The 21697-nt window shown below is 36.6% G+C and overlaps 1 protein-coding gene across 11 annotated transcripts in view; it reads right to left on the bottom strand.

Annotated features, from left to right (window-relative positions):
- The window catches only part of TBCK (TBC1 domain containing kinase), a 145356-nt gene that overhangs the window by 101493 nt on the left and 22166 nt on the right, over window positions 1-21697 (bottom strand). For 10 of the 11 annotated variants that reach the window (XR_012633594.1, XR_012633596.1, XR_012633595.1 and 7 more), the window contains 11 exons: window positions 13393-13507; window positions 11806-11879; window positions 10592-10733; window positions 9307-9367; window positions 7963-8024; window positions 7375-7436; window positions 6533-6681; window positions 5401-5539; window positions 3877-3976; window positions 1025-1074; window positions 531-660 (listed from right to left, as the gene is read on the bottom strand). Coding sequence is in view for 8 of the 11 variants with exons in the window: in XM_074905479.1 (XP_074761580.1) it covers window positions 531-660; window positions 1025-1074; window positions 3877-3976; window positions 5401-5539; window positions 6533-6681; window positions 7375-7436; window positions 7963-8024; window positions 9307-9367; window positions 10592-10733; window positions 11806-11879; window positions 13393-13507 (1084 nt within the window). In the remaining 3 variants the exon portion in view is untranslated. The remainder of the gene's footprint in view (window positions 1-530; window positions 661-1024; window positions 1075-3876; window positions 3977-5400; window positions 5540-6532; window positions 6682-7374; window positions 7437-7962; window positions 8025-9306; window positions 9368-10591; window positions 10734-11805; window positions 11880-13392; window positions 13508-21697) is intronic. The other variant, XM_074905485.1, reaches the window with a different exon arrangement.

Genomic DNA, 21697 nt, shown 5'->3' with positions numbered 1-21697 from the left:
TTTATTAAATATTTCCAGTTTATACCTTCCTAAATACTGCATATCAGCTCTCTCATTCTTAAGCAAGAATTCAACTCTCTGTGTATATGTAAATTAGGGGCTGGTATTTTCCTCCCTCAGTATAAGCCCCATATTTCTAACATGGCACTGCTACAGTAAAGACTGGTATTGTTCTCAAGTACCTGACTGCTTGGAAATGTAGAAAAGTTACAGGCATATTTACACTTATAATAGCTTAGTCTGTTATGAAATGAAGGATGCAGAAATTATTTTCTTCAGTAAATAACAGGTATTAGCAGCAGCTCTATTTTCATGTGCGTACTTTAAAATCTACTTTTATATTCATGACTACTGAAAAGACGTATTTCTCATATTTTTAGTTTCCATCTTATACTTCTGCAGGGTTTTCTTCATCCTTTCCCACTGTGGTCTTCTGGATCTCTGCTTCCTTTTTCAATTACTTAGTCCTTTAAAAAACCCTCTAATTAACAGACCAAATCCAATTATCCAGCATCAGAAAGATTCCATACCTTCAACAGCCTGTCAAACAGGACAATTCTATTTAGCTGGTACTCTGTGTCCCTCTCCCGGATGATCAGAGGAAGACTAGCAGCTGCAGAGAGCTCATTAGTACTATTTGAATGAGGTAAAGTTGATTGGCTGGAAAAAGAGTTAGGATAGTAATAGTGAACAAATACAAATCACTGTGAAAAAAATTAATATCCTGTGATCCATTTCTGAGCCAGAAACAAGTATAAATGTATAATTTTGAATATTCGGCAGTAACAGTTGATTTCCAGAACCAAGAAACAGGCTAGGATCCTCAGTTTGGTATCAGGGCCCTAAGTCCACCCAGTGCAGAGTGTTTTGTTTATCAGTTCTCATTGACTTAAGAGCCAAATGAGGACACGTTAGGTTTGCTTTTGTAAGACAGTTGTGTTTAGCTGTGCAGTGTGCCACTCAAATAGAACTAATAACTTAAAATCAGTCCCTTATATATGTACAAACTTACACACACACTTACTCGTCTTCAAGCAATGGAAAAAATGCTTCACCACCAACATCTTTCAGTCTCTGAAATGAAGAGTAAAAATAATTATCAGAATGCTGCTCAGTATTCAAGCAGAAATATTTAGTGGAATACAAAAACTATTAATTAGCAATTCATCTATCAAATTTAATAGCATGCCTTGAAATATAAGCATTACCTCAGACCTCCCTCAGCAAAGAGACATAGTCTTTAACATTAAAATCTTTTGCTAACACAGGCTGAACTGATGGAAGTTCTGCCTGAAGACAACATCTCGCACATAAACGTATTTCCACATTAAAAAAAAGCTTCCATGCGCCATGGATTAATAGACCAGTACTATTACATAGTTGTTTTTCCCAATTTTCTACATGGAATTCCTATCCAAGTAACTGCAAAGCAACTGTACAACTTGGTTTTACGTTTTTAATCAGTTCAAGAGTTATGCAAATTTGAGTTATTTTAGTAGCAGCATCTGAAAGCTGCACAGAAATACAGACACTCTCTGGAAAGGTGACAGACAAGCATGCCTGGACTTTTGCCTGAAGTTTTCAGACATCTTTGGTGCAACGTGATTAATGTTTAATACCATCCTCCCTGCAGTGCTCTGTTTTGCAGTTCAAGCCCTAACTTAAAGGCATACGGCACACAGCCTGTTCCTCCTGGAATTGACAGAACAGTTCATTCTCAGTTCATTTAGTACTCATCCTCTTTTGATTACAAGCATCATGCTCTGCTCTATAAAAGGTGCTTGAAGAATTGCATAAGTTCAAAAATTTATTTTAACTAACACTGCAAGGTTCAGGCTTGTTTCTTCCCCAAAAGAAAAACTTCAGTATATACTTATTTGCTGCTGTATTTATAGAAGTATGCAGCAATATCCAAAATTACAGAATGAGGTGTTTTAAAAACAGCTTTAAAAGCTGCCCTTTTGGAGGAACAACAGTAGGAGCTGCAGTGGGTATTACCCTTAAAATAGCTATTGCGTATTCTCAACTCCCCCCTCAAAGCCCATCAACCAAGCAACCTAGTTCTTCGGTCTGTTTTCATGTCTTTGTGTGAAGTAATACAGAGTTCTATTGAAGAACTATGTTTACACAGTATTTGCCACATTGCCCCTAAAATTAAGGTAATGGTGGCAGAGATAAAGACTTCAGGAGTCACCTTCCTTTCTGTATTAATGAAGTGCTAGGGCTTGAACCTATAGATGAATCCTGTATATTTTGTAACTGATAACCATTGCGCTAGTAGGTATCGTACAAAGTTATAACAAACCACCTATGCTGATGTAAAAAGTGCAAAAGCGTTGAAGTATTGAAGCCTGAACAACGGACCTCGAGGCAAAGTTGCTAACTTAGTATGCAGACATTAGAGAAATATGTATGCTCATTAATGAGATATGTAGCTTAGATACCATATACTCGTGATGAATGTAATGAAAACATCTCTATCCTGAATGTATCTGCCTCTTTGTGTAGGGGCAAGTTAACAAGGCCACGAAGCCAGCTGTCTGGCCTTGGGACCAGACATGTAGCCTTGTTCTAAAAAGAACATAAATAAATTAAGATAAGCAGGGAAACTCCCTTAGCTTCTCTCTTGAGCCCTGGCCAGGCTCTGGGGGAATCTAATGTGAGAGTGAAACCAGATGTTCCACTTAAAACAAACATGCCAGTTATTCTGGCTTGCTGATTTTTGGTATATAAGGCTGGACCTGCTTGCAGCAACTCTGGATGCCTCACCTACGGATGGATGCATCATGTATGACTTCCTACTTGCCAGGACCGGCTCTCCAAATCCTCGCTGCAAATCTGGATGATGGTTACGTATGGAAGTGGTGATGTATCTTTCTTAATCACTGTTCTCTCTCTCTCCAGTGGTAATGATTTGATGCATTACCCTGTATTTTCCCATTTGTTTACTTTAAGTGCACCATTCTGTCTTTTCTTACTGTATGTTTTCTGTATTACTCTGTTACATTATTTAGTTATCCCCAGTAAAATAGGCCTACTCTTTTCACTCTGGTGTCCAAAATTAACTGGGATCCTTAATCAGCAAAACAATTAACCCTTGTAATAATATGAAAAGGTTTTTTTATAAAGACTGACAGAATTGTATTTGCTACTAAAAAAGCAACCTGCAAACAGTGCAGCATAAATTTCTAGTTCTACAGCAATAAAGCTCTGTAAGTGCAAAGAAGTGAACAATTAAAACATTTCAGTGATATATGCAGTAAATCTTGTAACTGATCATTACATCAGGCAAAATTATGAGTTATCATCTGTTGATTTTTCCACTGAAGATAGAAGAAAGCTGCATTACTGCATTTCAACAAAATCACCTTTTGAACTAGTTGTTTAATAGCTATATATTCCAAAGATTAGTAATTAGCTCCTGGAAACTTGGTATTCAACTTCAAGTATAAAGCCTTTAAGAAGCTGCAACTGAATTGAGTTGATCTTTTTTTTGAATATTGTGAGCCACCTACAGACAGGAATTAAAGAATGCAAGACGACACTCACTGTTCAACTAGTTCAGTAATCGTGGAGAATATCAGGTATTACAGAACTATTTGGGCTACACCAGAACAAAGCAGGTAACAAAAATTAGGAAAGGGAGGGACACAGGAAGGGGATGGAGGGACAAAAGATAAATCAAATTTAGTTAGCTTTTGCAAAACAATTTAATAGCATAAATCACAATCTGACTCAGACACCAAGAAGCGTTCCCTTGGAATCAATAACACTGTCATTTGTAGGAACAGTGGTAGGAGCTGCTGCTCTGTATTCCCTTTAAACAAATGATTCTGCAGTGAAGACATAAGAACAAGTGCACAGTCTTATTCTTACATTTCGGAGCTGGCACAGAGACAAAGTCACTGTTGTGTCATCTAGAAGGGAACTTCTATCTCGTCCTTGCCCAAAGCTCTCACCATCTTCTAATAAAAAGCTTCAAAAGGGAGAAAAAAAAAAAATCAGGTCATTTTACAGTGTAAGACTTCATAAGACTTGAGTTAGAAAAGAACAGAAGATTCTTACATCAATCAGCGTTTCCTCTTTAAAACAAAATACTAGTTCTTAGAAGTATAGTGTATTGACTCTGCATGGCATGAAACCTGCTATCAAGGGAATGTACAATCATCTTAAATTATTGAAACAGTTTTTGCTGTAAAAAGGCCCATTTCAGGTTTTCTATAACTTTGATTTGCACACAAAGAAAGAGTAATTAGATATGGGATTAATATTCCATTTTATTCCTTGACTAGGTCTGTCATTTATTGTCAAAAGCAAAAATAAAACATTATTTTCATATGAAAAGCATTTCCCACCATGACAAAAAACAAGCAAAAGTCTGACCCAGATCTTTCCTGCTGCAGTCCATCTAAGGATACAAATGCACCCAATAAAGAGTATACAAAAATTGTCTATTTGGTGATACTTTTAAAGCAGACAACACAAAATTGATTTCCAGAAATTAAGCTAACATTCCCAGTATCACGCAAAAGATGGAGTTAGATTGCATTTTTGAAATTAACACCTCAGTTTCAAAAATCAATAGTATGATGAGAAATGTTTTCCCCTTGTAATTTAAAAACACATGCATTCACCTATGGGTGAAGCAATATCTCCAAAATCTCACACTAATTCTGCCACCAAAATAGCACTTGAAATCTAGTCCCAACTTTTTTTTTTTTTTTTTTACAAGCTATTTCACTTTGGCTGTGCACTAACTTCACGTGTTTTTAAAACCCAGAACCAGCAAATTGATCTACATGGACACATAATTATGCTTACTGAGATCAGATTATAGGATTAAAACATGAATAGACCACCTAAAATTACAGTGTGTGCAGCAGTAAGATAAAAGTAGGTATGTCTAAAATGCTGTTACAGAATTCTAAGTCATAAAACTAGGCATTTTAAAATAATCAGCTGATCTGCTGAATAACTAGGCTGACCATTCAGTACTGCTGCTCTGTGAAAGGGATTCAGAATGTGAGGGGTTGCTACAGAACGTATTAAATTAAATTACAATTACAAATCTGCTGTTGAAGCAGTGAGACATTTTTACTAAAACTTAATGCTATTGGAAAGTGTGCTAATTTTAGGGACTTCCATTTCAGTATTTTGCACTGCACCTACATATCTTCAAATTTCAGAAAGCAATACGAAGTGCAGGTAGGGGACAGATATAAGGCATTCAAATAATGCCTTAAATCGGGTAAGAGAAGCGACATGATTTCCTGCTCTTCAGGAACGCTATTTTTCCCACATACAGGTATCGAAACTAAAAACCAAACCAAAATGTTCTCTCAGAATCAGTGGCCTTATCTATCCATCCTCCTTTCCCTCAAATTGCTTTTCCTTCCTTACTTGGGAAGTGTGCAGACAGGTGGTTTTGATCGAATGATTTCCTTGTTGACAAGTTCTTTTTCCAAGTCTCCTCCAGCCAAACACCAGAGATAATAAACCTCTTCAATTGATCTTTCTGCTAGGTAATCACTGTCTTCATCTATTAGGAGAAACCACATAAAAATGAGTTACAGGTTTTTAGGCAGCTTGTATTTCTTCCTACCACTCATATAGTTGAAAAAAAAGTTATTATGCTTGAAAGGTCCTCAACCTTAATGTGAAGTTAGAGGAAAAGTGACCTTCCCTTTGCAAGTGCCCTTTAGGAAGATTATAGAAAGAGCACATGGACAGAAGTCAGAAAAAGCAAATATTTCTGCAGTTGCCTTGGTGTCAGAAAATAGAACCTATCAGATAAATACACTGAAGTGTGGATTTTTGCTTCCTGTGTGTCTTTAAAACAAACACAAGCACTATTTTGTGCACAACACAGCACTAAGAGTAAACCCAAGAAACTAGTGATTCGTAATGAGTAGTTATAATCTATCTTCCCTTCACATACCATAGCCATACTAACAAGGTATAAAATCTTAAGCCTCCAAAAATTGTATAGTGAGATTTTCTAAACGTGTAGAAACCCGAGTTCATCAGAAAAAGTTTATGAGGACTTAAGAGCAGTAACACTTTCAGTATACCATAGTTTAAAACTTAGAAATGTCATCTTTTATTCTAGAATGTGACCTCTTTCACAAGGATTTAGTTTTCCAGTATTCCAAAAATCACCTCATGCTATGATCCAGAAAAATCCAATTATCAATTCACAAGACCATTTAGTGACAAAAAGTCTGCCTGTACATGCACATGTCCAAATTCTACAGGCAAAAGATGACATTGATATTCCAAGATGGACTTGAATACTAATGATAACTATTGCCTAAGGTTGAAATGCAAAATGCGTTCAAAAGATGCTCTCCTTTGACTTGCACACATCCCTCAAAATACATTTGCCCAATCTTTGTCCATTAAACAACGTACTACAAGAATGTAGTATTGTAACATTTAATAGTTTCTCTCCAACAAAGTATTCAAAGAAAACATGAAAACATTTTATTTTCTTTCCCCCTCAAATGACATTTATCCCACTACCTGCTTTTACCTTTACATAATTGACTTATGTCTTCGGGAAGTGTTAAATTAGCACACCTTGGAGAAGATGAGAACAGACCAGCAGGTTTGTGGAAAAGAGGATATACTGAGGATACTTCACTGAACAAACTGTCACGCAGCAACTCCTCTGGAGTTGGCCTTGAATTAAGAAAAGAAAATAAAACATTAAGAGTAAAGTGCTTCCAAAAAGGTTACATTTCAGTAAGAAATGTCTCCAGTAACAAGTATTGGCAAGTTATTCTAAATTATATTGGATTTCAGAAATTTTAATAGCAAAGACATCTACTAATTTTGTTCAATTCATGATGCATACATAACACACCACACAGTCTGCTTACACCCCAAGTCCAGATCTCACCATTTAATATACATGGCATCCATTACAAACCCCTTTAATTACTCTAAGCAGAGATGGTAAAGTGCAAAGCCTTGATTAAAGAACAAAAGCATACTTCAGTTTTCAGAAGAAAGTTGTGGTGGACTGACATCACAAAAAAGTACTTTGAAAGAAGAGATTTGAAGAAAGCAGCCCTGCTTCCAGTTACAATAGAGCTATAGTAACCACCACCAACTTCCAGGCATGGAATCAGTAAAAGCTGTGAACTGAGAACTACAAATGCCTGAATAGTTTTCCCCCAAAATACTCAGATTAAATTTTGCACACTTGATTTCTACAGACCTGTCCTCGCAATGCTTTTCCTTTAAAACACTGAAAAGCCACAAACCCAAGAATTTCTTATAGGTAGCACCAATTGTCACTATTCCAAAAAAGGTTCTGCAGCAGGTCTTCTAATTTCATATTGTCACTAGATGCTTGGAGTGAATACTTGCCTCTTAGAAGGCTGGAATGTAAGGCATTTCTTCAGTAGAGCTATAATATTTTCAGAAAGGTCCTGGAACAGAAGAATAATATGGAGGTTTATCATTGTCTTAATTCAGCAAGCCACTTAGCTCATACTTAACTTTTAACATACAGACTATTCCTTTGAGGGCAATAAAATTATGCTAATAGTCAGAATCCTTTTACACAATGTCTCAAAATATACAGATGTTAAAATTCGGTGATTAATTTTGGGGGTGAGGACAAATTGAACTGTATAAACCTACGCTATCAAAACCTATAAAGTGGACCAGATAGAAGACTAAGTTTCTAGAAGAAAATACTTAACTCCCAACACTTTGTAACTTACTAAACTATCCAGAGAGCTATCACATTTACTGTAATTGACTGTAATTTTAGGAAAGAATGAATATTACCAGTACCGGCTATTTGAAAGGATTTTAGATATGTAGTTCAGACATACTGCAGTACATCAAGTGACCAAATAAGTGAAAAAACATAAACATGTGAAATACTATGCAACAATAATGAAATGTTTTGTATAAGACAGCATCAAAGTGCAAACTAGTTCCACAAACCTTAATAATATCAAGGCAACCATGTTCTTCGGCCAATACAGTTACAATATCATCTACACAGCCTTTGAAAAATGAACAGAATAAAAAGTTAGAGCATATGAAAAAAAGTGATACCAATTAAAACAGGGTATCAGATAAAACCCCACCTCAATAAAAAGCATGTAACTTCAACTTTTTATTGACATTGCCACATCACCTGAAAGTGAATTCTCAAAATTATAAATGAAAATTATCACCTATGCAGACAGAAGATTGAAGCGTAAGAAAGGAGCACATCTAATTTAACAGCACACATCTTTTTGCAGGCTTAGTAAATCTGGAGTGTCAGTCTCTGCCAAATAAATTAAACAGTCTCTCCACTTATAAAAAAACCCACAAAACAAATCCCTGAAAGAACTTAAAAATAACTACATATAGAAGCTCAAAGTAGTTTTCATTTTGTTGCTACTTGCAGCTAATTCTAGCAGTATTTTAGAAGTTGTTTTTAACACATTATTGACAAAATAATTCCCAAATCAGGACATGAATGTTTTTCAGTGGATAAAGCTTACCAATGACTTGCACTCAACTTGAAGGGGACTGAAATGCTTCATGAAGCTTTGTTAACAAATGACTTACCAAAACAGTCAGAATTTCAGCACCCAAGCACTAACTGGTGAATGAACAAGATGTTTCCACTAACAGTAACTAACTTTAACAGTATTACTATTTGCTCTGGATAATAGTAACTGATAAAGCTTCATATTGCAAATTCATGCCCTTCCTCTCCCCATGGTTTATACATAAACCCCACAAGAAATAGAATTTTAACAGCCAGAAAACAGTCCCACTTCTAGACTCATTTACATTAAACAAAAATTTCACGTCTACGGTAATGTTTTATAGTTTGTAGGTGAAGCCAGAAACAAAAGCCTGAATACATGTCTCAGCTCTCTTTATTTTCTGTCTTCCTATTTGAGTTCTCCTTACTTGGGATTTGGTGCATAAGCATACTAGTATGACACTAAAGAAATCTGTCCCTCCACAACTAATTCATTTCAGAAACATCCTGCAACACAAAACAACAAATAACCATCAGTGTGACAACCTTTCCTGAGCATGCTTTTTTATAGCATGCCCTTGCTCTAACATACTCATAGCTTTTCTGCAAAGTTATTTTTCCTGGCACCCACCTCTGTACCTTCCCTAGACCAGCAACCATGCTTCAAATGTCTATTTAATTCTGGAGATGAAAGCTGACAAAGGTAAAGTGCCTTAGGTCTGAGCATCACAAGCTGACTAGTCTGTAAAACTCTAATTATAGAACCACTTGGAAACTTAAAATATTGCTTTTGTGCTACTTACCTAACATAATTATGAATTTCAATCTTTCGGCTATCTCCAAGCTTTGGAATAATTTTCTCCCCTAAATAAATAATAAAATCAAATCAACAGCTGATACATAAAAATATTTAGATAGTGTACACACCCACCTATATGCAAAGGCAGTGAAATAAGCTTCTATATATCACTTCTAGATTTAGGAGAACTATCTGTTAGAACAGAAAATGTTATCTACCCCGACTATAGCAGAAACAGTTTCATGCTGTCATAAAAAAAAGTATCATTTATAATGTCTCTTAACTGGAACAAATGCAAAGTAAAAAAAAGCAAAACAAAGCCCCAAGCTGCCTTAGCAAACCTGCAGGTTTATTAATAATTCACTGAACAAAACAGCTTTCAAAAACTTTTTTCCAATGTGAGCATGAACAAAGGTAATTAATTACTAAACATGGTAATCAAAGCTTGTATTACTGCACAGTGCAAAAAAAGTAATCTGAAAATCCCTTTAAAGGTGCTTCAAAAAAACATTGCATTTTAAAGAAAATATACGTCAAAATAATAATAATCTATGAACTCTATGCAAATTTACAGAAGAGCAGAATGTGCAAAACACTATTTCCAATGTCCTGATTTAATCACTATATAAACCACTATAGAAAACAAGTTCTTGACCATTAAATTGTCTGACAATTTAGTTAACTTACATAATGAGACTAAATATCAATATTGAGGTATTTGCTAGATCATATCTCCCTACAGAATTCTGCTGTCTTTGAATGAAAGAAATCCAGTTTGATATACACAAATATTAAAGATTATGCTGTCAGAATTCAGCTCCATTTCTATGGTCAAATAAGCATTTTCCAAATAAATCCTTAATTCTGTGATGCTCTTTAAACTCTGCCAATAGGGCAGATGCTCCCTCTTCCTCCTCTCCATGAAACTTTATGAGTTTCTCTTTCTTTCCAAGGAGAATGAGAGCATGAAAACAAAGGTTATTTCATGCTTAAAAGCACAATTAAGCCAACAAATTATCTAGAGAGACTTCTTGGTTCAAAAGCTATTCCTCACTACAAATTTGATCATGCAATCACATCACTGTGGCATAACAGGCAGCTGCCCTTCATGGTTAACACATGTATCAAGCCAATGTCCATCCTACTACTTAATCTACCACCAATACTGTCCAGGTAAGATTTTTGGACTCAGGTGATGGGCACAGTGTCATGAACCCCACACTCAAGAGCAATCGACATAATGTAACCAACCCAAGAGTCACTGTCAAGAGAATTATCTTCTTACATACCATGCAAAGCTCAAATAATATTATACCAAGAGACCACAGATCTGATTTAGGGCCAGAAGGCAGAGGCTTCTCACACTGAGTATGATCACTTGGTTTGACTATTCCCTGTGCAATTACTTCAGGTGCCAGATATGATGGGTACCTAGAAAGATGCAGCAGCATTAAGTAACATCCTGTCTATCCAAAACAAACCTATCTTTCAGTTACAGTAATCCAAATAATTTTACATTCTGAGAAACTAGAAATATCAATGCAGATGGTTCTATTTTATTCATTCAGTATCTACACATTGCAGCAAAGTTTCAGTCCAACTGCAAAATACATAGTGCATACTACATAAAAGGTCAAACCTTAATCACTAGTTCGGTGTTTTTGTGAGAGGAAATAACAGCAGCTTTCAAAACAGTATGTCTACATATCTCAAAAAAATATGTGTACTGAGTTTCAGCACTAGTACATTAAATAAATGTATCCTAGACCCATATTTGGGGGTGGTGGCAGTATCCCCTTCCATTGACAGTGTTCCCATTAAATAATTTCTGAATTTGTAAAAAAAGTAGCAAAAGGTATTGAGGACATATTCTACCCGCTGCTAGATCATTTAAAAGTAAGATTATTGCTTTTTCTGTCAACAATTCATTATAATACTTTAAAAATCTGCAATCAGATTACTTCTTTTGGGCATTTGTTTAAGAATCAGATCAGTATTTCAATTGTAAACAACATGACACCTCAAAAAAACAAAAAGTGGCAAGGAAACACTGCAAAGCAGCGTGTCACTTTGGCAAGATGGTAAGATCATGTGAAAATAAATCACAAAATGATGAAGTGATGAGGTCTACAGTGTTGTGCAACAGTGAAGCACAGACTGTGCTTCTTCCTAAATTTAAAATTAGATTGTACCTCCAGAATCCAAGTCACAGGAACTACTGCATTTGAAGGCAAGTCTAGGCAATAAGGACTGACATCATATAGTTACAGTAACATGCTTGCAAGGTACCCATTCTCTGTCTTTCATTAATTTTACCTAGTCAGATAATAACCTCTTCAGTGGCATTATCAGAAGCTTCTGTGTAAGGGGTGTATGCAACACATATTAAAACAGCAACCTATAAACTGTGCTTACACATTTTTAAAGATGATTACTCAAACCAAATATATTTCCTGAAAAAATACATCCCTGATGTATTTGTATTGTGCAGCTACATCCTTACCCTATAGGAAAATCAACATCAACACCTTGAGCAGTCATATGGTAGAGTCCAAATTTAGCCAGCTTCACATGTCCCTGAAAAGGAAAATAATAAATGATCAAGTGCAGCAGATTCTGACATTGGAAGAATCTGTGTTTAAGTTTAAAAAAAATAATTTAAAAATCATTTTTGCATTAGCTGTCAGAAGAGATACCTATAAAGTCATTCTTCTCCATATAGTCCATATATTTCCATCTCATCTGTTACATAGAATTCCACTGCAAGTTAATAAGTACTTATTTCTAATGCTTTTACTTTCCAAGACCATCAAGTAATCACCTTGTTTGGAACACATAAGAAAATCAGAACTTTGTAAGTTACCATATATTTTCAGTAAATTAAAAAGGCTTAAATACTCTATTGTACATTTTTCCTGTTTGAAAAATGTTCAAAATCCTATCTGAATCCTAGAACTCCCTAAGCTTCACCATTATTTCCTCACCTTTCCTATTTACCCAGCCTTGCTCCACCAGTCCTTCCCATCAACTCATTACTGTCTTGCTCTCCTTAACTGTATCAACACATATTTCAAGCCAACAAGTTTTCTAGGTGCCTCCTATTGTACTGTGGAGGCAGAATATTAACATCAAAACAACAAAAAATAGGCATAGAAGTTAAACGGATATATTGTTCCTGACAGATTTTGAATATACTCAACCAGCCTGCAGATGGTGCAACAGTGAAGCCTACAGCAGCAAGCTATTCAAGTGCAGGGGTAAAGTTTAAAAGTTTATGGTCTCATGGTCCCCTTTTGCTCTTTTTCAGACTGTTGGAGTATCTTAAAACCCTGAAGTACTTCTGCTTGTTAGAGCGTTATTATGACTTTCATTTGTTTACAACTAAGTCAAAACCAGTGTTTGTCCTTTCCTTCTTCATTCCAAAGAGAGGATCTAGCTATTCTATCTAAAGTGAGGGGAATGAGAGAGGGGTTATGCAGACAGGATAAGCTCTTTATCTGTCAGTTCAGATGAAGAGACTGCTCCGAGTACAACAGCAGCTATTAATTTCTCTCAGCTTTTATGAGCAGAACCTGTAATCCACACTGCCAACTCAACAGTCTGTGACAACAGAATTGACAGACACTGGAATTAAAAACATTATCTTAAAAGTCAAGTATCAAGTATATAAAAATATATCTGAGAAGTCAAGTATCAGATCACCATGAAACACAGGAAATATTATTAACAGCTAAGTAGCTAGAATAAATATTTTCCCATTCAAACAGCTAGGAAGGTCTTGTAACTAACTGGAATGATGACAAGTAGACTTAAATTACCACCTTCAGAAAAAAAGGGTGAAAAAAGTGATTTGGGATTAAAAAAAAGGGAAAAGAGAAAAACAAAATCTGAAATATGTTTGAAATTTAGGAAATGCAGAAAACTGTGGTTCTAAAAAAACCAAACCCAACACTTTTCCAGATATGCTATTTTCCCCCCCATCAGAAGGGATGTGACTGCCCAGTCTCCAAAGATAACACAGCATGCTCCTTGTTGGCAGCAAGAGGAAACAACAAAAACCAAACCCATAGATTTATCCCTGTAGCTGTACCTTTCGATCCAAAAGAATATTGCAAGGGGAGAGTGCTCGGTGGACCATTCCATGTTTGTTCATATATTGCAAGCCTTGCAAAACCTCATATGCTATGCATAAGATCCTTGAAGAACTGGGAAAAAAAAAAAAAAAGTGTTATACTGAATGTTTCCCTTTTTAATTTATAAAAATGCACTGTTCCATAGTTATTCAAAGACATTTACAATTCCTGAACAGTGTAAGGAATCAATATTGAATATGGTAGGATATGGTCAGAGCCATATACAACTCCTCAGTATCCCGCAACTAGGTTTCTTCACACTGAACTGGTCCTTAAAACCACAAAGTATAAAATATTCTCTGCAATAGAAACTGTGAGATATACCTCAACTAACTGGGAAAAAAAAATCCCAACCCTCCTTTATTTTTATTTGCTTTGCCTCAGTCTGCTATTGGTGTTCACAGAGAAGTTCAACTAAATAAAAGCTTTTGAAACTCAGATGTTAACTGGAGCTTAGCTAGAAGATAGTGCAGAGGCATGGCTAGATTACACCTATAGTCTTCAGTCATCTCAACATCTAAAACAAAGAAACAAAAGAAAGGGCAGAAAACTTAATTTTCAGCACATTTTGATTTACAACCTTGGAAGCAACCACCTTACCGTCTTTTGACAGAAACTATGAACTTTACCATCCAAAATATTTGGACATAACTGTATATTTAGACAGAAGTTACCATTTACTACAAGAACTGGTAAATCTAAAGAGGAGTTTCTGTGAACAAGTGAAGAGGAATTTGTACAGAGACCACCAGTATTAGGCTTCAAAAGCGCATACAAAGTAAGAACAAAAGGCACGGTTCTGAGTCCCCCAGAAAGATTCCTTTTAACCTTTCCTCATTTCCCACCCACATTCCCCCCTCAGAGCACATTTCAGGTCTGTTTGGCAAATTTATCGCTGAAGGCAGTGGTTTACAAAATGTCCAGAAAATAAAGCATATGTACTTATGAAGGTATACCCATTTTTTTTTTTTTTTTTAATTTCATTGTTAAAGAATAACACACAATAGGATTCCGGACAAGACTCACCATCTTCTCTTTCTTATCAAAAATTTGTGTAACAGCAAAACGAGGGGGAACATTATGAACTGGCAATAGTGACTAGCCAACCAACTGACTAAACACCAAAATTTAGTAAATTAAAGCTTTATTAGTTGCTATTTATACCTGATGGAATAGCAGAATTTTGTAACAAGAGTAAATAGCTAGATTTTGACAAAAGCCACAATTCCAGGGCAACAGAGAAATACTGAAAAGAGCTGTTTCAAAAATATTCTAAGGCCACCATTAAATTACCTTACATGGAGCTATTCTCTAGACTCTACCCTTTTTTCTAGGAGAGCTCTGTACTAATTTACCTCAGTTGTGAAGATACACTTTTAAGTGAAATTTTAAGCACAAAGGGAATCTATTGTCGCATACGTCCACACTGCTGTATCCTCAATCATAGCATTTGGAAGTCATTCTCAAGGTCTTAGCAATTCAACCGAAACCACATGGCTAATAACCACAAAACCAAAACAAAATCCCACAACTATCTCTCTCCTCTCTCACTGGCACTTTTTCTTTCCCATCCCTCCCACCTCCAAGTTATACAATACACCACAGCATCAGACACCACTAGCTGTGTAGTGTTTCCTCCCAGTCATTCCTGGGCCGAGATTTAACTGTGGTAAAAAATTTACTTTACAAGCTTTCAGCTTCCTTGTACATTTTTTTTTGTCTGCAATGTAGATATTAACAATAATGGTTACAAACAGAGTCCTTTCTCTTGCTTTTTACAGAACTTTGCAAAACAAGACATGAAAAATAATTATGAAGAATTCCTGTTTTCAGTAAGGAAACAACTGCATGTGAACAATTAGTACATTATGAGATAATTTAGCCTAAAAAGTGTTTCTTTGTTTTAAAAAATCAAAGCAAATATAAATTGCAATTTTGTGGCCGCTGTGTCTCAGGAGTGCAGTGTGCTCTAGCGGCACTAGGGGCCCTCAGACACCCATTTATTCTCCATGTTCTCTTGCAAGTCATAAAAATAGAACCCCGGCAAATGCCTGGAAATACTGCTTTTGGATTCTTTGCTCCTCAAGATAAGTCGTCCGTGGCATTACAACGACCAGCAACACATATTTTTCATCGTGCATAATTCTCGGTGTTAAACTTTTGATGCCACCCTGCTGGGGAGAAGTGTTCAGCCAAGTACCTCACCCTCAAGCTGAAGCATGTACACCACCTCCCCAGGAGAGAGGAAACGCTGTGTAACAAGCTCTTCATAGGGCTGTTGCACATTATCTAGTTCTTATTTAATTTATTAGGTAAAACACACTGTTTGTGGTTATTACCCATGAGATCTGCATTTAACTGCAAAGGGCCTGGCAACACCACTCACCACTGTTATCGAGCACAAGAATCTCTGTTTTAAACTCCCTAAGGCCAAGTTTGACAGCAAGCAGTCCCTTGCCTCCTGGAGATCATTACCAAGGCTATCCCCTTGCTTCAGTGGGGCTCAGTTCCCAGCTTCTACAGCAAATCTGTCAACACTGCAATGGGGTTCTGCAAGTGCAGAAGGTGCACTCATGAAGCTTTTTCTTCCAAGCTTCAGATTAAAATGACATTTAAAAAGGCCCCATAAATAGAAAAAGAAAGCACAGTCCTAAGAAAAGAGGACATTTACAATATCCAATGTTAGGGTATTGTTTTCTGTGATTATTTGGAAGTCTATTTTTCAATAGGCTAGCTAGTGTCAAACTATGATAGATCTAGAGGAGTGGTTTAGCCACTGGGGCTCTGGAACTGCAGAGGTGTCAGTACCCTCCTTTAACAGGAGATGAGGAAAAACAGCAACAGGAGAAGCACTAGAAACAGCACAGGAGAAAAGGCAGCCCAGTGAAAGTGTGGCAGGTTCAACACCAATCATGCTACACCACTGACCTAACAAAAGCCATAAAGACAGTTGTGTGGCATGAAATACCCTGTTCATCTCAGCAACTCATCATCATGGTTGTGACTTTAAACTATTGTGAAATGAATCATTCCACTGCTCAGGGCAGACATGGTATGAGGCAGTAAGTAAAAGCATAAAAGTGTGACATGCACTTCAACCACTGGCAGATCTGGAGGGACACTGGTTGTCTTCAGTTTCCTAGCTCTCCTAACAAGGCTTGTTTTAAGGTTCTTTTCCTCTCCACAAATGTGAGAAAGAGAGAAGCAACAAGAGTTTCTCTGCAAAAGGAACAATTCACAGGCAGATAAAAAGGCATGATCTCTCTACAACTACTAGCGCATTTCCAAGAAGCAGGCTTTGTTTCAATTCTCAATCTGGATACCAACAAATCTGCTCTGCTGTAGCCTACTCAGGCTTTTGAAAAGGGGTTCTCTAAGTGAAAGGATTGCATGTAAATGAAAGGATGTAAAATCAAGCTGCTTGGATTTAATCACTGCCTGCTTTTTTCCTGGTTTGGAGATGAAGAAACGTAGCCATGAAGAGGGGCCATTTTCTGTTCCTTCATTCTAGAAATTAAGAATTGAAAAATTATAAGGATTAAAACTAATACCAGGTTTAGGTCTGTAACTTGAATGTAACCATAGCAAAGGAAGCACAAAGGATAAAAGATTAATTTCTGAGGGAGGAATTCAGTTAAGTAGGAATGGGAAAAAAAAAATCTCTACAAGTTGATATGAGCAATTTCAGCCAACAGTGCAAAACTAGAATGGTTGAGAGGCATGTGCTTGGCATTTATGGGTGGAGAGAGAAGGGAAGACGACTTAAAAACCCACAAAAATGAGTATTATTTCATTACCTCCAGAATTTGTCAGACCAAAAGTTATACCAGACAAATGACTAATTTCCACACTGTAATAGTACACAGGTGGCTGCATTGTGCCTTCACAAAAAAACATTAACTTTTCCACTGAGCAGTCAGCCTGATCTCCAGCCTGTTCAATTCTTACTGTTAAGCACACAAAACCATCTTCTGGAAGTCTACTTCAGAAATAAAGAACCTAACCTGTCAGGAAACAGATGTTTTAGTAGAGTTTCAATATCTTGTGGTGTTGCAAACTCACTGATTAAATAATCTGATTGCTTAGGACACTTTTGTCACTTTCTGGATTCAGAAGGAAAAAAAAAAATTCTTCTTAGTGCACCCACTGCAATCTTCCATCTGACTCAGAACAGCTTCCGGGCCAGGGTGAAAGGGGAAAGTTGTACTAGAAGAAATTGGCATACTGAGAATCTTACCTTTCTTCAAAAGGATCAGATATTAACAAACTGAGAGAAGGGGAAAGAGGGATTTATCAGGAACCTTGGTTCCTGATAATAAACCCCTAAAATAATTAGTGAAATAGAGAGATAGTGACAGAGAAGCACATGGGAACAAACATCTAGGAAGACTTGCCCATGCCATAGGTCAACAGAAGCCCAAGATCAAAAAATAAAAAGGTTAGTTTTAAAGTTAGTTAACTTCTAACATTTAGAAGTTAGAAAGTTTATGACAGAAAGGTGGGATTCTGAGTTCTTGCAACAATCAACAATCACACCTATGTATTATTCAGTTTGAATAGTTATTATTTGTGATTATTAATGGGAATGATAATGCAGCTGCTTGTAGAAGCAGGAGGCTGGATTCCAAGATAAGATGCTCGAGGAACAAATAACTTTCTGCAACTGATTATTTCCATTTTAGATAAAATTACTGGTCTTCTAAACCCTGCAAATGGTCATACTAGCTCAGACCAAAAAGTATTTGAGACCACTATCCTTTTTTCAAAAAAGAAGACAGACCAATGCCTCAGAGAGGAAATGCAAAATGAAATATGAATATGAAACGTTCCCTGATATTTTCCTGGCTTCCAACCTCTTTAATTCAAGCTTGCTTCTGTATAAAAAAAAGTTTGCCTCCTAAGCATCACATCTGATGATGTCAGAACATAAAGTAAACCCTGCAAGACTCAACAGCTCTTGTAACAGGATACCCATTATTCCAAGTCTTTCAGCAACGTTCACAGAATATCCACAAGTTACTGTGGAAATTCACAGTCACCAAGTATTCTGTTGGTAAGATCTCCTTGCTGTCTAACTTAATCATGAGGTTCTCTTCATGGTGTCCTGTTGCTCTAACCTCCAGAAAGCCAATTTTAAATTTCAGCTTCAAGCAACAAAAAGCAATTTCATAACTCCAGAGTAGGAAAAGTGATTTTGGAAAAATGCATTTGACAGCTAGCAGCAGTAGTCCCTACATATACTACAGATCATCTTCGATACTTAAGAACAAGAGGACTGTAGATCATACAGTTGGAAATCGGAGATAGGTAGATAAGATTATAAGACATACTGGAGATAAGACTTGACTTATTAAACTTTTGGAATAGAAGAATTCCAACAGGAGAAAAGAAACAATGAAGAGAGAAAATTTCAGCATTCATGTCAGTATTGTGGAAGCTAGAGGTTCACACAAATTTCTTTCCCTCCAATTTAAAGGAAAATTAACGCTAATCTGCACATGAATTCACCATATTAATCATCTTTAAACACAAGCGTATTCAAGGCATTAATTGGAAATGCATCTTCTCCATCCTTTTTTTGATGTTGAAATAAAATAGTTTAACATGAAAGAGTAATTTGTTATCTCAAAAGATCCTGCTGCCTGCTTGCCATCTCCAGTCCTACCTTCTCCTAGAGAAAGAAATCTCCCTTTTTGATGAGTTTGACCCAAGCAACTGTAGTCACTACAGTGCAATTAACCAGAACACAGATGTATGTGGACAGCAGTAGAGGAGCAAAGATAACTGGGGTTGGTGGTAAAGTGGAGGCAGCAGCAAAATACTGGGGAGCGAAAAAAATATTTCTGGTTGTTACAGATGCGTTTGTGCTATTTTTAACTGGTTATGGCCAGTTGTAAATGTCACTTACTTTTATGCTTTGATAACAGTTAACATGGAGTACCAAATCCATTTTGTAGAAGGAAGAAAGCTGTGCCTGGCAAGTACTGAGAGTGCAATCAACCTTTAATGGGCTATTTTGAGTAAGAGTGTTTAATCTAGTGAAATTAACAGAGGCCACACTGGAATCTGAAACAACACAGGACTGGCACCAGAAAGCAAGCCTCATCATCTACTTAACAGTAGAGAGCCCTAGTACCTACTAGAGACATATATATGGATTAGTGTTAAGTCATACTTCTTCAGTGCAGTGGCAACTCAATACAAAAGGAAACTGCTAACAAAAACTGGAACTAGAACTATTTTGACTTCCCTCAGGAAGGAAGAGCAAGACCAACCAGGCTAAAATTATGCTGATGAGACCATGTTGCATGGTTTCTCTTTCTTCAGAGTTAGAACTCCTGGGTACCTACACAGAAATGCATGCATAAGGAAGTCCTTTATCAAATCTGTGCATCCTGTTCTAACACCATATTATTGTAAACTCTAGAGGAAGGGAGCCTCAGCAGCCAGAAATCTTAAGAAGCTTTATGGCACTGATACACAGGAGCAAAAACACGGGTTCCTCTTCCAAAGAGGAGTGTCAGACAGGGTCTGCCCCAAGGAAGCACACCAGAGCAACACAAACCCGCAATGTCATCAATCATTACCCTAGAACTTGTGAAACTAACACACATTTGGAATTCAGGAAGGAGATTCATCACAAAAAACTGTGTCTGTTCAAAGTGGAACGGTGGAACGGAACCAGGTTGTGAACAGATGTAATGTTTCTGAACTCATAAAAGTGACAATATTTCAATACAAGCAAAACTATAAAACAAAGAAAATGACATTTGCAGTTAGTTCCATTACTGCCAACAATGCAGATATACTAGTTAGGAGTGGTGTGGCCAAGTGGTAACAGCAAAGGATAAAGTTTGGGTATAATCCCAGCTGAGACAATCACTACAGTGACCTCAAGAAAGCCATCTGACCTCCTTATGCCTCAGTCAACCAGCTGGAAAACTGGATAAAAAGCAGGACTGGGTTGAAAAACAGATGTGCAGATAAATTGGGTCTTCCTGGGTAAATAAATTATAAAATACCCTATACAGAACATAAAGAGTTTGATGCAGGTGGGAATGGTTTATTTAGCACTTTATTATGTGTTTGATTAAAAAATGTCACTAGGGACCCAGATTGTAAACACTGCCAATTTACTTGGAAATGTATTCACGTTATCAGAATGAAGTGAACTGGAAGGGAATGCAACAAGCAGAGAAGACAAAAAAAAAAAAAAATTTATAGGCAAAGTCTTCAGGAAGTCTCTAACTCATGCACAGAGGTATTTCACACAGGATATCTTCAACAAGTTCATATTGCTCAGCTGAGGAAACTCAAAAAGTCCTTTCATTCCTTTTTTAAAGTTCTAAGCTGCAAGCATGACTTTAAAAGCAATGCAAATGATGTTACATTTTTACGAAGGTCTCAACTTGTAATGTACAATAAAAAAGTCCATAAAACAACGAAGGTGCGGATAAAGAACAACTTCATATAGAGAGCAGATTGCACACAAAGATTTTTAATAGACAGGTGATTTTTCAGATCATTATCAGTATGAATGATTTAAGTGTATCTGCTCCTCATAAAGCAAAAATTTTAAAACATTGCACCTTGAATTCCTTTAAGACATCTAGCATTCATCCCATAAATTGTGGGAGTAAAGGAACAAAGTCCTTTTGAAAAGTACGCACCCCTTATAAAGCACCATCTTAACAAAACTTCCAGTGCCATCTGGTTTAGTGCACAGAAGGGTAAAGACACACTCACATTCTCAGTTTTGGATCTTGCCACTGATTAACTTCTGAAAAATAATTTTTTGCATCTTACCCTAGCTGGATCACATGCAAAAGGTGTAACAAAGATACTTTTAAGTGGACCAAAAAGTGTAACGAAATAAACATTTCAATCACCACGTGTAAAGATTAGGTAAAGCAGCCCTCATTTAAAACCAGATCACAGTCAGCATTCTTATCACAGACAATGCATTCTGAGATAACTAACACAACAGAACTAGATGCACAGGTGATAAGAGAACAAGAGCTAATGGGATGAAAACCAAGACAGTGACCTCGAGATACAATAAAGAACTTCAATAGCATATATACATGTAACATATATTACATTGCCAACATTTAATTAAAGGAAACAACACATGTCACATTCTCCTCTCCTCCAAGAGAAGTGAACTGGTAAAATGTAGGAGTAAAATTACAATCAACTGAAATGAGATCTCTAAAAATCTTTATTTTGTTTTCTTTTGGACTTCACCTGAACAAATGCATG

Source organism: Athene noctua, chromosome 4, assembly GCF_965140245.1.
Source record: "Athene noctua chromosome 4, bAthNoc1.hap1.1, whole genome shotgun sequence".
Classification (NCBI taxonomy): Eukaryota; Metazoa; Chordata; class Aves; order Strigiformes; family Strigidae; genus Athene; species Athene noctua.
The sequence above is the reverse complement of the archived record's forward strand: the minus strand, read 5'-3'. Positions and strand labels throughout refer to the sequence as shown.